Consider the following 16,495-nt stretch of genomic DNA (forward strand, 5'->3'; position numbering starts at 1 on the left):
GATGTGCACCACCACTACCCAGCTTCTCCTGTCTAGTCTTTGACTGGCAGAAAAAGGCCCCAGATACAACACCTTCAGTGTATCTGACACTGGGGCCTCTGGGTTGAGCTACTGAGAGTTTCATAGGTAGGAAACTATGGGCAGAAGAATTTTTATTGTCTTAATCTGTACTGGTAAATCTTTAGGAGAAAGTTTTTTACTGCTTGAAAGGAAGGTGGTTTATTAATTAATTATTAATTAATTTTGTGGATGTCCTTTCCCTAAGTATTTGTTAAATGAGTAAATTCTATTCTTGAGTGCGGAGATAATAGACATAGATAATAGTTTCTTTCACAAGCCCTTAGTTTTTATTACCCACTCCCTACGTGTCCACTTTGCAGAGGACCGTGTTCCCCACACAAGAACTATGACCCTTATGATAGCACTAACCATGTTGTGTTCTTCTTGCTCATACTAGATTTACTGATTTTTTAAAATTTATTCATCCCTGGGATATATGACTTTTAAAATGCATGAGCCCTATTGTTTTATATCCTCCTGTCCTGTTCTGGGTGATAAATGTGATTGGTAAGTTCAGTCCATGAAGAAGTATTACCTGCCAGGTGGGCAGTGGTGGTACACACCTTTAATCCCAGCACTAAGGAGGCAGAAGCGGATGGATCTCTGGGAGTTCGAGGTCAACCTGGTCTACATAGTGGAGTTCCCACGTTAACCAGAGCGCTTGCCTTGCGGGCATGCTGAGGTCCTAGGTCAATTGTGAGGGAACAGAGCACACAGAATTAGCTGCAGCCACTCTTTCCAGGTTGAGCATCCCTTGCCATTGAGGGTAAGGCTTTTTCCTCTACTCTTTTATTTGTATCTTTAGTGAAATAATTTTGTTTCTAGTGAAGTAGAATCTTTGACTAAATCATCCTTCACAAACCACATACAGTAAAATCCCATTCAGTGGGATAATAAATTACTAATTTATTATCGTCTTAGATTTTTGTCATGAGCTGAACTGAAGCTTATGTTTCTTATTTACTATGTGAAAGGTGGGTAAGCAAGATAAAAGAAAATTCACTGTTTCTGGGTCCCGTTGTAATAGTAACTTTCGCTGCCTATTTTCTGGTTACAGAAGTAATTGTGAGCAGAGTAGAAAACTTAGAGATACAGAAATGATTTAAAAAAAAAAACTACTTGCAGGCCAGGTATAGGTGGCGCCCAAGTAGGGGAGACAAGGTGGTCAGGAGTGCAAGGTCATCTTCAGAGACATAGTTCAAGGGCAGCCTAGGATACAAGAAATCCTGTCTCAGTGCTGGAAAAAGAAGAAAGAAACAGCTCCCTGCAGCCATCATTGCTGTAATATCGGAGTTGCTTTCTTCCCTCCTTGGATGGAGTCTTTAACTGTAGATCCCCAAATCTTAGGAACTCCAGGTACAGCGAAGACTGTTCCCACCGAGACTGGGAAAGGTTTGCCCAGTCCTGCCGTGGCACTGTTGGAGCAGGGCTGCCTGTCACGGAGCACATTTAAAAGACGGTCCCTCCGTTTGTCAGCTGGGGCTAATTAGCAGCCTGGCATTTCTGATTTCACGTTCTGTTAATCAGCTTGGCAGCTGCAATATCCACCCTTCTAGAAATCTGCTTTCCCGCCTCAGAGGCCTCGTCCCAGCGTGACTGTGGAAAGTGGAGACTGTGTGTGTTTGACAGGGATCGTTGGTCCTACGCCAGCTTTCTCACCCAGATCCCCCAAACAAGACCTGCTTTGCGCTTCCTCCACACCGCTGTGTTTGAATCCAACTATAATACGCCAGCTGACCAGAGGAACTGTCAGTGACACAGACTCCTCTTCCTTTAGATAACATTGCCTCAGAACTGGAGAACTTCATGGGCCTCATCGAGGTGGTGACCGGCTACGTGAAGATCCGCCATTCCCACGCTTTGGTCTCCTTGTCCTTCCTGAAGAACCTTCGCCTAATCTTAGGAGAGGAGCAGCTGGAAGGGTAACCATTCTATATTCTCCTTTTACGAGTGGGTGTGCTTTTTTCTCCTTTTACATTTTAATGGTGTGTGTGTGTGTGTGTGTGTAAATGAGTGTGTGTGTACATGTGTACGCACACAGACGCACATACCTGTGGGGATTCAGAGAGACATAGGGTGTCTTTCTCAGTCATTCTTCATCCTCTCTTTGAGACTGTCTCTCACTGAGCCAGGAGCTCACCAGTTTGGCTAGACTCTCTGACCAATGAACCTCAGAAACCGCCTGGCTCCACCTCCCAGGAGCTGACATGCCTGGTATGTTAGGTGGATTCTGAGGACAGAACTCGGGTCCTCCTGCTTGTGCTGCAAGCGCTTGACCACCTGACCATCTGGGCCGTCTCCTTCTCAGAGAAGCATAATGACTTGCCAAGTATAGACAGTTTATTTTGTTACAAAGATATTTCAACCTACAGAGTTTGTGTGTTGGTTAGTTTACAGCATCTGTTTATTGACTAGCTTGCAGGGTTTGTATTATTGATAGAAACTTTGCCTTCTGCACAAAAACGCTTTTCGAGCTGGGTTCTAAAGCAACCATGGTTTCTTGGCAGAGAATAGAAGCTGCTGTTTCCTGCGTGTGTTCACAGCTTCTCCCCAGCCTGTGTGCACCTTCGCTGGCTCCTCTGGACATGTAATACGACTCTGGTGTGGCTCTTAGGTTAATGCTTTGACATTTTATAACTGTATCAATTAAGGAATAAACAAGAAAGTGATGGGAGCATCCTGGGAATGCTTGTCCTTGCTCGTGTGTCTGGATCAGGTTGTAGCCGGAGGCTGTCTTTGTAGCCTGCAGTTTTTCTCAGACCAGCTCTGTCCTCAATTCTTTCTCCTGACACGGCCAGACAGTGAGCAGCTCTCCCTGTCCTTGAAAGGCGCACTGTCTTTCCACTGGGAACAGGGAAACTTCAGAAAAGCATCTCTTCCTCACCAATCCGAGGCAGGTGCCAGGCACCCAGCCCAGAGCGTCCCAGTCATCGCTGGGCTGTTGGTTCCTGATCACCATCAGTTCATTATTGGTCATGTGCAATTTTAGAATGACCTGGAATTCGGTCTTTTTCATTATTTGCACCAGTAGCTCTGTGTTCTGGAATCGCTGGCATCGGTAAGCACTTCTTCTTTGGCAGATGAGTAGCTGTCACATTTGCTAGTTTCTTAAGGATATACGCTTCCCCCCTTTTCCTCAGCCTGAGCAAGTGATAGTCATAGAGGAGAGGAGGCTTTATTTTTATAAGGATTATTATGTGGTTATCTTATCGTTATGAGTTAACTGAAAGTATCATGCACTTAGATGTAGCAGAAAGTTGAAGGCCGGCTTTTATTTCCAAGAATATTTGTAGTAGCGTGTCTTTCATTATTTGAAACTTAAATGTGAGGTACCGGCCAAGTCTTGGTAAGGATGCTTGTGTTTGGGAAGCTTCTCTGGAAAGCTTAGGGCCCCGCCCTGCTGGCAGCGTTTTAGAAAGTCAGGGAGGACAGGGGAGGCCTGGAGGCTGCTGCCTAGAGGCTGTGTCTGTCTAGGACCCTTGAGATTCTTAATAGTCTTTAGCAGTAGCTTTCTCCGGTCTGCCTTTTCTTCAGCTGTGATGAACTCCCAGGCTGTTTGTTTGAGAGGCCACCTGTTTTCTCTCCTTGGCTGGGTTGGTCTCAGCCCCTTTACTTCTCCCTCATTCAGTAAAGGAAAGAATGGGCTGTGATAGCAGACCAACAGCCGGTGCAAAGCACAACTTTCAAAGAATCTCAGGGCAAAGAAAAGAAGGTGCCCTGGATGTGAATCTGGTGGGCGAGGGTCAAACAGACTCCTGAGGAGAGCTGACAGCGAAGACTGCCCGCCCTCTGGAACTGGAGGAGCATATGGGGGCAAAGACAGACAGTTGGGAAGAGGCGCTGTTTGGGCCTGTCTTCCAAACAGCGCTGGGGCGGTGGGCGGCGGTAGGATTGCAGGTGGAGATGCTGCACACAGGTGTGGAGGTGTCATTTAGGTAAGCCGTGGGACACGCTTGGCTTTGGAGAGAGGAGGGTTAGAGATGTCTGACATTTAGTTTCAGGGTGCTTTCCTTGTAAGCCAAGGTAACCTTCTCCCCAGTGATTCCCAGAACGTGTGATGCGTTACAGTTGTAGGGGAAGGGAAGTCCAGCTGTGCCTCACGCCAAATCAGTCAGTAAACCTGGGATAGGGAGAGTTGCAGGTTTAAGCTTGAGTACTTTTTTAAAGTATTTCTGTATACTTTTGGCACATACATGGCAAGGACTAGAAATGATGACTTTATCCCTATAATTATTCTAATATNGCTCTTTCCATCCACCCCTCACTCATTGCTCTCTGCCCATTTACACATCCATATCCATCCATCCATCCATCCATCCATCCATCCATCCATCCATCCATCCATCCCCAGGCCACCTGTGATTTTTTTTTAAGCATCCTTGCTTCAACTCATTATTGAAGGAACCTATTTGTTGAGCCCTCTCATACGGCTAGTGAGAACAAAATAAATGCTTCCATTTAGTTCAGAATGATTCTGAAGCCTTTTGTTTTGATGGAAAGGTGAACATTGCCCGTGAGGTATCCTTCAACCTCAGCTGTGTGAGGAAACACCGCAGTCTCTCTTACACAGTGTTCTGAGCAGCCCCCATGGAACACAGTAGTTTATCTGGAGAGTAGTTCCTGGGTTTTCTTTCTGAGCCTTCTTAACCTGGGTCATGTATGTTCATGATGAGTCATTTCTGTAAGCTGATTTCCGGGCTGGTGACAGGTGAAGCAGAATTCTACCTGAACACAGATCGGAATGGGCAGCCAGAGAACGGTACCCAGGTAGCAGCAGGACCCTTTGGTTTTAGGCCTCAACCATCACTCACTCTGTAATGTCTCACATCTCTAATGCCAACTTTAGTTAATAAGACTGTCACGGGAGTCAGAGAGATGGCTCAGTGGCTAAGAGCGCTTGTTGGGCAAGCGTGATGCCCGCGTTTGAATCCTAATCCCCCAGGTAGTTGGGTATAGCTGTATACGCATGTAGCTTCACGTGGTGAGCTAAACCAGACAGAAACCAGGAATTTGCTAGTAAGCTGGCCTGCCTAACCTCAACGATGAGCTTTGGGCTCAGTGAGAGGTGGAGAGTAACAAGAGGATGCATATCTGCATATGAGGCACACATACATACACCCCAAAGAGAGCAGGGGATTCCTCAGAAGTGGTGGTGCGGTGCATTGATAGAGTTCTTGATCTGTAGTGCAGGAATGCCTGATCACTACCAGAGCTTGGGGATAGTGGGAGGGAATGAAGAAGGAAAGTCATGTTTCTGTCATTTTTGTTGGTTGGTTGTTTTTGTTGTTGTTCCCCCCCCCCCACTGGGTGAGGAATTTGGTGTTTTTCTCTTGAATAAAAGAGAAAATGTTTTCATTATCTGGAAAATGCTCTACTTCAGACAACCTTGGTTTGGAGGCAATCAAGTTAAAAAAGTTCAAGTTCTTTGATGCTGCCAAGAATTGTTGTGTTGAAAAGAACAAAAATTTCAGGAAGGTGGCTAGTGAGAAGAGGTCTTCATATGTTTAGGCATCTCTACTCTGTTCCATTTGACTTTGGAGACTCGGTTTTTCACAATGCCTTCTTGCAACTCGGGGACTAGACCCTGCTGTGAAGAGACACCATGACCACAGCAAGGCTTAGGAAGAAAACATTGAATTGGGATGGCTCACTCACCGTTTCAGAGGTTCAGTCCGTTATGATCATGATGGGGAGCATGACAGCGTGCAGGCGAACATGGTGCTGGAGCTGACAGTTCTTACACCTTGCAGGCCACAGGAAGTCAGCCGACTGTCACACTGAGTAAAACTTGAGAAAAGAGACCTCAAAGCCTGCCCTCACAGTGACACACTTCCTCCAGCAGGGCCACACCTCCCAATAGTGTCATCTGGGGGGTCCATTTTCTTTCAAACCACCACAGGCCCTAACATAGTGTCATTTTAGCACACGCTTGGGACTTTTAAAATATATAAAATTAGTCATGTGACCTGGCAGTTCTAGGCTCTACCTAGAGACTGAAAACGTGCACATGCAAATGTTGTGTGTAAATGCTCATAGCAGCATTTTTCATAATAGCTACCCAAAATAGCCCGCTGAATCAAATCCAAGGGTTCGTCAGTGAATGAGTGGAGAAGCACAGTATACACAGAAAGATACTACTCAACACCAAAAGGATTGGGTCATGATGGGACATGTAGTACCGTGGATGAACAGACTGGGGAGGTGCTTGGTTTGGGAACAGATTGGGGGCACTTTGACCTGATGCAAATATTCTGAATCTGGATGATGGGATGATGGTTAGACATTTGTATAAATTTACTGAAGCCCATGTAGCTGTATATTTATAATGTATATAACTTATAGTGGGTATATATATATACATAATATATACATATAATTTATAATGGTTACAATTTTATAAGGTAAACTGTACTTCAGCAGAGCTGTTTTTTAAAAAGCACTACACAACAAACAGCCTTTTCTGTAGACCTGTGTGGTACTTGGTTTGGTTCTACTTGGGTGTCCTTATTTCCATACTCGTTGAACCCATGTAGATGGTGTAACTTTGGTCTTGAAGTGAACCAGTACTCTACAGATGGGTTGAGTGATGGTAGAAATGGCTATGCCGGTGACAGCTTGGGTGTGCTGGCTTCTAATGCCCTCTAGAGACTGCTGTCAACAGACAGCAGTCGTGTCTCCTTGTGGAAATGAACAGGAGTTACTGGCTGTATGTGTGTCTGTAGGTTTTCTCCCAGTATGTCACTGAGGGCTTGAAAGAGAGGGTCCTGTGTTGACTGGAGACCCCAGGCTCAGCCCTATGTATCAAAGTGCAGGACTTGCATGTTTTCTGGGACTTTGACACTTTAGCAAGGTCATCCTCTACCTTTGTGAGGCGATTCAAAGCTCACAGCATCCTTTTATATTTAGCTCATCCGATTCTTCCCATTGGCCTCAGGGCCAGAAGAGACCAGAACACACCTCCCATGGGCAGCAGAGAAACTGCAGCCCTTGAGAAGCCAAGTAAACCACCCAGAGTTGGCACTTCGTAAGCAGTGGAGAGGATGCTCAGGGCTGGTTTCAGTTCCTGCATGGAATACTCTATACCCTCTCCCCACAGTCTTTCAGGTGTTACTCCCTTTGCAGCATTCAAACAGGAAGTGGTGGTGCTGGCCTAGAAATGGTGGCCACAGGTCATAGCGAAGTGTGTGCTGTATGGTTATAATGTGACAGTCCCTCGTAGAGGTGACCAGCTGCCCCGGTAGATCTACACATTGGTGGTGAAACGCATCCAGGTAGAGGGGAAATTTTTTTTTTCTAACACTGAAAAAACTAAGAGCTGAGGTATCAATCTCAATAAAACCCCAGGGCATCACACAACCCGTAGGAGCCCAAAAAAAAAAAAAAAAGATTCAGATTTTAAAACTGTTTTGTGAATGTAAAGAGGCAGAGAGCTTAGGAACAATTTATGAAATCACGTTTGCTGAGTGGTTTCCTTAACTAGTCATTTCCTTTAGAAAACAATGACATTTCAAGCACATTAGTGTTTGGAAAGTGCGCAGACAGATCTCCGCCTGGGATCATCTCTTCATTTGCACCTGATTGTAGAAGGATGCCAGGGAAGCGGGGGCTGGAAAGCAAACACCGACTTTGACAGGGCACTCCCAAGCACTTAGATTATTATTTTGGTGAAGGTTCTTTTTTTTTTTTTTTTTTTTTTTTTACCGTCTGCAGACTCCACGATGCTTGGGTTTTATTGATATTGGTATTCTAGCTCCCAGCCTTCTCAGCATTGTTTAAAGAAAAAAAAAAAAGTTTGTGTTTACTGTAGAAAGATAATCTCGCTTTTCAAAGTGATTAGTCAGATACCCTGAATTTCCATGTGCCTGCCATTCATTTGTCAAATTCCTGCTTTCTCGTTCATGCTTCCTCCCTGGGGAGAAGAATGTTTTGTTCGGAAGGAAGGTATTTTTGGTGCGGCTCTGTTTCCTGCTAGGGAAATTAGTTTACTAAGAGGCCTTGGCCTAGATTGAGATGGAGGTTTGACCTGATTAATTGGCCCACGCATCCGGCCTGGAGGTGTCTTCACAAGATTTTCTTTTTTGTCTCCTGGGACTCTTGAGACCTGGGAACAGCCAGACCATTGAGGTTAAGAGATGAGCCCAAAGCCTAAAAATATCTCATGGGTCAGGAAGGACTCATGATGGGACCAGTTCTTTGCATCATCACATCTATCCTTCAGTTGTCTGACTGTCCTGACCACCCCCCCCATCAATAAGAGTGAAGGTTGACGGCTCTGTGGTTGACAGTTCTGACTGACTGGGGGTCCCAGGACTTCTCTAGGACATACAGCCTTGTTGTGTATTACAATCTGGATTCCCTTGATCCGTGTCTCAGATTCCATGGCAGGGAAACACTCTTACCAAAGGAAAGAGTTGCTGGTTCCCTGAGCCCCTGCATGTACATGTGTTGGGGTCCTTGAGGTTTGGCTGGGCAGATTTCACTTGCGCTCCAACTCCTAGGTAGGCAGACTCTTGAAATACAACTTTATTTTGTTATTGGTTATATGCACACATGATGTATGTAAGAGAGGTGTATGTACAGAGGTCAGAGGATGACCTTGTGGAGTCAGTTTTCTTCCTTCACAGGAGTCTGGGTCACCTGACTTGTGCTTGGAAGCCTTCGCCTGTGTAGCCATCCCCCTGGCCTTCCTAAGGACTCTTAAAGCCAGTGAGAACCCAGACTTCACCTGTTACACTCCAGCACATAAACAGTGCTCTTCATGCACTAAGGCACCTACCTGCCTGCGGCTTATGTTGCGTTGAAGTCATAGCTTTTCTGGTCCTGAGTCCTTGCCTCTGCGCTCCCAGCAAATTTCTATAGGAAGTGTCCAGGGCTGCTTGGCAAGCATTGCAGCTGTGTGGAACTCTTGCCTTGTTATTTGAAGGTCAGGTTGCAGGTGGACCCCCTAGTTAGTAGTTCAGATTTGGATGAGGACCCTCCGCAGGTACAGAGAGATATCTTGGGCACCGCCTTTGGGGCAGAGCAGGACTTAGGGACTCTCCTTTGTCTTGGCTACTTCTGGCTCGGCAGGGCAAGCTTTCCCGTCTGTACATTTGTTCATTGGATCTGGGACGGAGGGGACTAAGGATGGGAAAGCTGCAGGAAAGAAAGGATGCATGGTTCATGAGGATCAGACCTCTCACTTACCTGAGAACTATTACTAACACACTGCCCGCAGTCGAGGTGGGGGCAGAGAGACAGACCTGCTGCAGAGCCCTTCTGTGGACACACCAGCAGAGTTCTTGCTCTCTGCCCTCCCCTAGATGAGATAGGAGGATGGCCAAAGGTAACTGCCTCCCCTTTGGCCATGCCCTCTAGTCTAGTGGAAAGTGGGCCATGGGAATAGTGCCATGCCAATCCCGGTAGACTCCAGGTTTTTTAAGCATGGCGCCAGGACTGGTGTTATCAACATCAACCATTCGGAATCCAGAAACCTGATCCACTCTGGTCCTGTGTATCAGAACCTTCAGGGTAGGGGGATGATGAAAACAAACTGTGCATGCCAAACGTGCAGAGCCACTGTTGGACCCTGTGCCCTGCTACCCTGCTGGGAGAACCCAGAGAAAACACTTAGTGGGAATTTGTCCTCCCATACTTTCCGGAGACCGAAATGAAGGCTTCTTGTAGTGAGAGGGAAGCGTGGAAGAGGGAGCAGCCAGGCTGTCTCCCGTCCCATCATGCACCGCTGATTGGGCACGGGTAGGATTTATTCCCGGGGATAATGGCAGTCTTTGCCGCTAGTATGTAAGCTGTTCCGGTTGAGTAGCAGAGCATGTCTGCCCTCCTGGAGGCTGATTTCAAGCACATTGTACATATCTGGCTCTGAGAAAAAAAATAACCAAAGGCATTTCTAGGGAATGATTCGTGGAACATCCTTTGGCGGGGAGAAACTTTGTGTGTTGGCAATAGAGGTCGCAAAGTTAATTAGCGTCCTATCGATTTCAAAACACTGTCCTTGGCTCATCTTTTTGCCCGTGTTCACAGTGACTGTCTGCTTTTACAGAACCCCAGGAGGTAAGCCCCTGATTGGTGTGGAGCCACACATGGCCACAGAGAGGTTCTGTGTTGCTGGAGGGGGCCGTAGGCACAGTCGGTTGCTAATGCGGATCTCTGTGATTCCAGGAACTACTCCTTCTATGTCCTGGACAACCAGAACTTGCAGCAGCTGTGGGACTGGAACCACCGGAACCTGACCGTCAGGTCGGGGAAGATGTACTTTGCTTTCAATCCCAAGCTGTGTGTCTCTGAAATCTACCGCATGGAGGAAGTCACAGGAACAAAGGGCCGCCAGAGCAAAGGGGACATAAACACCAGGAACAACGGAGAGCGAGCTTCCTGTGAGTGAAAGCATCCAAACTACGGTGGCTACCACAGTCAAGATAACAGTCTGTGGCTTTCATGGGCGGGCCTTCCTTTGGTTCACCTTGGGCTGTCAGTCAAGCCTCACCTTAGCCAGTACCGGGCCTCCGCGTATGTCTTCTCATGTATGGTGCCTGATACATTCATACTGATACATTTTCCTAAGCCTCCTTCTGAGTGTAATAAACATTCCAGTAGGTTCTTAGAGCATGCACAGTTAAATATCTTTTCAATATGAGCAAACGGTGTCTGTCAAAGAGCCAGTCCACTCCAGCACTGTGAACAGGCCAGCTCTGCCTCTCTCTCCCGTGGTGCTGAAGGCTCAGGGTGGAAGCTCCACTGCAGCACCCTTCTGTGGGCGTCAGGTTTCCTGGTCTTCACACTTGGCCTCCGCTTTGAAGAGAAGTGAACCCGCATCCTTGAGTCCCTAGTGCTTTTCACATTTTGGATAATGTAATAATAACGTTCTCATGATACGGTTTTCATCTTAAGATCGTAGGTTAGAGTTCAGCCTATTAGCCCAGCCACTCTCCAAGTGTGGTCCCAGGCCTGAAATGTCAGACTTTCTCCTCTAGCCTTGTATGGAAAACTGCCCTTACAAATGCCATGGCTCTGCCAGGCATGATGGTACACTCCTATAATCTCAGGTCTTAATAGGCTGAGGCAGGAGGATTGCAAGTTTGAAGCCAGCTTGAACTGCATAGTAAGACCCTGTTTCGTTTTGTTATTTGACTTTTTTATAAATTTATTCTTCTCTCATACATTGCATTGTGACTGCAGTTGCTCCCCACCCCCGTCCTTCTCCCCACACCCTCTCTCCTCCAGATCCATTCCTCCGCATTTCCCTGGGATATCAACCAACAATGGCATATCAAGTTATAATAAAACTATGCACATCCCCTCGTTAAGGCTGGGTGAGGTAACCCAGTAGGAGGAAAAGGGTCCCAAAAGCAGACAAAAGAGTCAGCCCCCACTCCCACTGTTAGAAGTCCCAGAGGAATTCCGCTACACAACCATAACATATATGCAGGGGACATAGGCTGTAAGACCCAGTCTTTAAAAGGAAAAAAACGCTAAAGCTTTCTTTGACTCTCCATCTTTGACGTTGGGGCATTAGTGGGAAAATAAAGGAGTCATATGACCAAATGTACACATACACACAGAGGAGGGGCTAGCTTTGTCTGCTGTATCCAGGTTTGTCTGATGCCCTTAGGACCCGGGAGGCATGTAGGGAAGAGTTGTCAAGGTGGGAAGTGTGTACAAAGCCAACACCTTCACCTTCCTGCAGAGCCCCTGCCCTGTTCCCCATTAAGACCATAGTAGAAGTCTAGGACCAGAGCATCTCCAAATGCATCTCCCTTAGGCAGCCAGCCTGACATGGATTCAGCAGCCATTTATTTTCCTTTGAAAACAGTCAGGGTTTTTTCTCTTCGCGTGACACTTGAGCAGGACCTGTAGTGCTCTCTGGATTTCCATGGAGCACATTTTGCTCGGAAGACTTCTCAGTGTTCAGTTGTTCCGAGTCTCTTGCCTTTAGCTCATTAGTGTGACAGTTAATGGCAGGCAGTTTGGGGGCCCGAGGGCAGCTGGGTGGAGAGCTTTGAGTGTCCCGCAAAATGTTGACCATCAGTTCCAGCCTTTGCAGTTGGAATAAGAGTGCTGAAGTCAGGACAGGCTTAGTGCCTGGTATCTCACAGCGAGGGTGCACCTCCCACAGATCACAAGGCTTGCCCAAGACATTGCCGGCCTAGTTTCGTTGCTGCTAGGGCACTCCAAGAAGGTCTTCTAGCCTACTAGTTCAGATTAAGATACGCTGCTTTTGTGGCTTTACAGAAGCCAGCAGATGTCCACACATGCAGAACACTTGTGTCCTCTCAGGCCAGCCTACAGATTTGCTGTCATTTAACTAGATCCCCTTTAGCAGCCAGCATCTATTGATGATCTCAAAGGTAAAGCCACCTTTCACTAAGGACCGTTACAGGTTCATGCCCCATTCCCTGGGCAGGTGGCCAGTGCAGTGAAAGAGGAGCCTATAGGAACTCCCCAGTGAAACACTTGGACCCTTGATGGGAAATAAGAAAACTTCCTACAAAATGCAGCCAGAGCTTAGAGTGGACGGCTAGCTTCAGGAGAGAGGAAAGGTAGTGCACAGCTTTTGTAGAGATGCGTGGATCTCTGTCCCTCACGGATGTGCCTTTATGCGCCAGGTGAAAGTGACGTTCTCCGTTTCACATCTACCACCACCTCAAAGAACCGCATCATCATAACCTGGCACCGGTACCGGCCCCCAGACTACAGGGATCTCATCAGCTTCACAGTTTACTACAAGGAGGCGTGAGTTTCTGTGTTTGTGCCTGTCGTTCTGGCGTGGAGCTGGAGGGTGAAGATGGTTGTTGTATGGGTTGGCTGAATAGGGAACCAGTGGATTTCCTTTGAAGAATCAGGCCAGGAGACCATTTCTTCCTCACGTAGCCTCTCTGTTTGTCACATGACACTGTCCCAACCTGTGACAGCTAGTCAGGAGAGTAGTATTACCTTCAGGCCTTTCTTTGTTTATAAGGTATTGGTGTTTGATCAAGTTCAACCCAAAGGAAAAAGGACTGAATTAAGCTATAATGTGGGCTTGGTTAAAATACCGCTTTAGCCTCTGTCCCTGAAATACGCCATAGGAGACGCTGTGCTCTCACTGATCCAGTATCTTCCATTCACTCTATGTGTGCAAGGCCTTGCCCAGACCCTGCCCTGGGTCACGAGCCCTCTAGCATTAAAGAAGACTGGAGAGGGACCATTCAGTGTCAACCGTTTCCAGGGTCTTCCAAGCCTTCCCCAGGACTGATGGCATCGTCCTGCCTCTGCAGTCATGACTTGCTCCACGTTGCAACTCTTGGAGGCATTCCATCACCCCACTTGGCCTCCTGTGTCCAGGTGGTTTCCCCAGTCTACACGGTCATCCGTTTTCCCAGGGGCAAAGGTGCCCATGGCAGCGGCTGGTACCTTCCCTGCTGCTTGAACTAGGGTCCTGGGAACTGTTATAGCCCGTGGGAAATAGGAATGGTGCTCCCCCATCTCCCGCTGTGGTTGTTCACAGGTCTGTTAATATAATTTCAGAAGCCAGTGGCCAGCAGCCGTTGCATCTCATAAAGCCCCACCCACCCACCATGCATCTGTGCAAAACCCTCTTCTCTTTGAAAGTGCTGCCAATACACTGCCAAAGTTACCTGGTGATTTCACTAATGCCGCTTTCTGAGACAATCGGGAAGTGAAATATTTGAGTATTAGGAGATATTTAAGCATCAAAGCCAGCTATTATCAACTTATATTTTAGAAACTTTTTTTGGGGGGGTAAGAAAGTTTTTGTTCAAAAGTTATCCTTTATCTGTATCCAATGTTTGCCTTAAACAGCAGTGGGTTTTTTTTTTCTTATTTAAAAAAAAAAGTGCTCTAATTCAGAAGAAAGTCAGCATCTGCATGTCTTAGGAGCAACATTTTCAGTCCCTGCGAATATAGAACTGGCTGTCTCTGAGGCTGCTTGTTCAGTTCTGTGGTTCATAGCTGGTGAGCCCCCGAGTCCAGATGCTTGATTTTATTCTTGTATAGGCATCTAATTGTTGATGAGTTTTATTTGGAGCTCCCATTATAGGCAGTGTGACAAGCTCAGCCCCTGGGGAGGTTTCTTGAGAGCTGTGGTGACAGAGCCCTTCAACGTTCTCTCGTCTCCATTGATTGTCTTTCAGACCCTTTAAAAACGTTACAGAATACGATGGACAGGATGCCTGTGGCTCCAACAGCTGGAACATGGTGGATGTGGACCTGCCTCCCAACAAGGAGGGGGAGCCTGGCATTTTACTGCATGGGCTGAAGCCCTGGACCCAGTATGCTGTTTATGTCAAGGCTGTGACCCTCACCATGGTGGAAAACGACCATATCCGTGGGGCCAAAAGTGAAATCTTGTACATTCGCACCAATGCATCAGGTATCCAGGCACTAGATAAGCCGCCCCCCCCCCCCCCCCCCGTTCCCTGACTTTTTATAAGCTTGCTATAGTTAAACAGGCACAATGTGGCTCTAGGGCCAGCAATGAGATGCTTGTTATTGCTTAACACTGTATTACAATAGTCTTTTCGCTGCTAACACCTTAAATTCTCCTGGGCCATTTTCTGGACTTGGTACCATCTTAAGCATCTATCTCTCTGCTCTATGCTAATGAACCCGTATCCTCCAAGGTTGTAAGATGGTTTCTTTCTGAACGCCCAGGATGTAGCTACCTATATCTGTTTTCATCTGTTTTAATGCAGACTTCTAGGACCTAAAATGATGCTGACCCGTGCACCACCTGCCTCTAGTGACTTACTGATTGTCTGTCTTTATTCAGTAGCCATCAGCATTTTCAGCAGGCAAATATAAAGCCTACAAAACTAATAGGCTTAGAGCATTGTGATAGCCAAGTAGGGACTACTGACTGATTCCTCCTTATCTTCTCTTCATATGCTTAAATGCTAGCTCCCCAACTCCAAACCTAGAAATAGTAAACACTTGTGTGAATTTGTATGCAAACACTAGAGGTAGAAAGACATATTTCATTGTAAAGATAATGACTGTCTTAATACATTTAGGCGATTACAAGAAAAATCTCAAAAACTGAGTTGGCTTACAAAGCAAAGAAACATACTTCTCACCATTCCAGAGGTTGGGAAGCCCAAAATCAAAGAGTTGGCATTTCGCATCTGGTGTGAGCCGACTTCTTGGCTCATAGGGATCTGTTTGATGTGTCCTCACATGCCCGAAAGAGTGCACATGGGAGTCTCTGACCTTCTTTTTGTTAGTGTTAATTCTGTTGATTAAAACTCCACCCTCATGACCTAATCGCTTTGCAAAGCCCCAACACTTGCAGGCTAGGGTTTCCACACAGTGATTTGTGGGGTGAGGAGCGTACACGGTCTGCAGCACGGGTACACATTCTCTGAGAACAGATTCTGTACAGTGAGTAAAGTATGCTAAAGTGCCCCAGACCAGCACAAAGTAAGCATAAAATGGCAGAGTGAGAAAATTTTAAAAATAACCTAGAGCTCACATGACCTTATTTCTCCAACCCCTCCCCACTTTGGTGACCCTAGAGCCGTCACAGTCAGGTTGCTGGCCCTGCAGTCTGCATAGAAGTGAATTTTCCACAGGCTCCTGGTCCTGGAAATGGGTTGATTTTTGTGGATTTTCAAGTGCAACAGAATACATTCATTTTTTATCTTAAAATTTGGGAGTAACAGTTCCCAGAGAATCATTAAAGCAGATTTGGGGAGGAGGGGAGAGAATAATTTCTTCTTACAACAGATTCTTAAGAAATCTGATTCTTCTTCCTAAATATTAAAAACTGCATTTTGGTGCCTGTCCTCACAAGTGCTCAGGACCCGTGTGACACACACGATCCATCCTTTGCCTCTGCTTCATCTGGGAAACCTGTCATTGAACTATCTAGTAATAAACTGTTTGGGGAATACTTTTGGGAACCCTTAAGGGAGCAGGCAACACAAGGGTTATATTTTCTTCGCAAAAGTTAGTATTAGTCCTGCCATCCCAACGTGCTGCCCCTCAGCAGTTCTCAGGGTCTTTGGCGTTTCAGACATGCGTTAGGCTTTCTGTTGATGTGGCATACGACCAGAAACGACCTGGCAAGGAAAGGGTTTGACTTACATATCTGGATCACAGTCGGTCATTAAGAAAAGCCACGGCAGGAACTTGTGCAGAGGCAAGAACCGGGGGGAAGTGCTGCTGACTTACTGACTTGCTCCCCCTGGTTGTTCAGGCCATTTTCTTATAGGGCCCAGGACCCCCAGCCCAGGGTTGGCGCCACCCACAGTGGGCTGGACCCTCCCACATCAATCACTAATTAAGAAAATACCCTACGGGCATGCCTGTAGCTCTTGTCTCACTATCTTCTTGAGGCATTTTCTCCATTATTTTCCCTCCTCTCACTGTGTCAAGTTGACATAGAACTAGGCAGTACGACCTGTTTTCACCTTTCAGATTTAAAAACAGCTTGTTT

At 46.6% G+C, this 16,495-nt stretch overlaps 1 protein-coding gene across 1 annotated transcript in view; it reads left to right on the forward strand.

Moving 5' to 3' along the window:
- Window positions 1-16,495, forward strand: part of Igf1r (insulin like growth factor 1 receptor) — a 276,603-nt gene that overhangs the window by 210,907 nt on the left and 49,201 nt on the right. The window contains exons 5-8 of the mRNA XM_050149162.1: window positions 1,838-1,982; window positions 10,222-10,436; window positions 12,666-12,792; window positions 14,193-14,431. Coding sequence (XP_050005119.1) covers window positions 1,838-1,982; window positions 10,222-10,436; window positions 12,666-12,792; window positions 14,193-14,431 — 726 coding nt within the window. The remainder of the gene's footprint in view (window positions 1-1,837; window positions 1,983-10,221; window positions 10,437-12,665; window positions 12,793-14,192; window positions 14,432-16,495) is intronic.

The sequence above is a fragment of the Alexandromys fortis genome, unplaced genomic scaffold (genome assembly GCF_014885135.2).
Source record: "Alexandromys fortis isolate MF-2015 unplaced genomic scaffold, M_Fortis_MF-2015_v1.1 scaffold_67, whole genome shotgun sequence".
Lineage (NCBI taxonomy): Eukaryota > Metazoa > Chordata > Mammalia > Rodentia > Cricetidae > Alexandromys > Alexandromys fortis.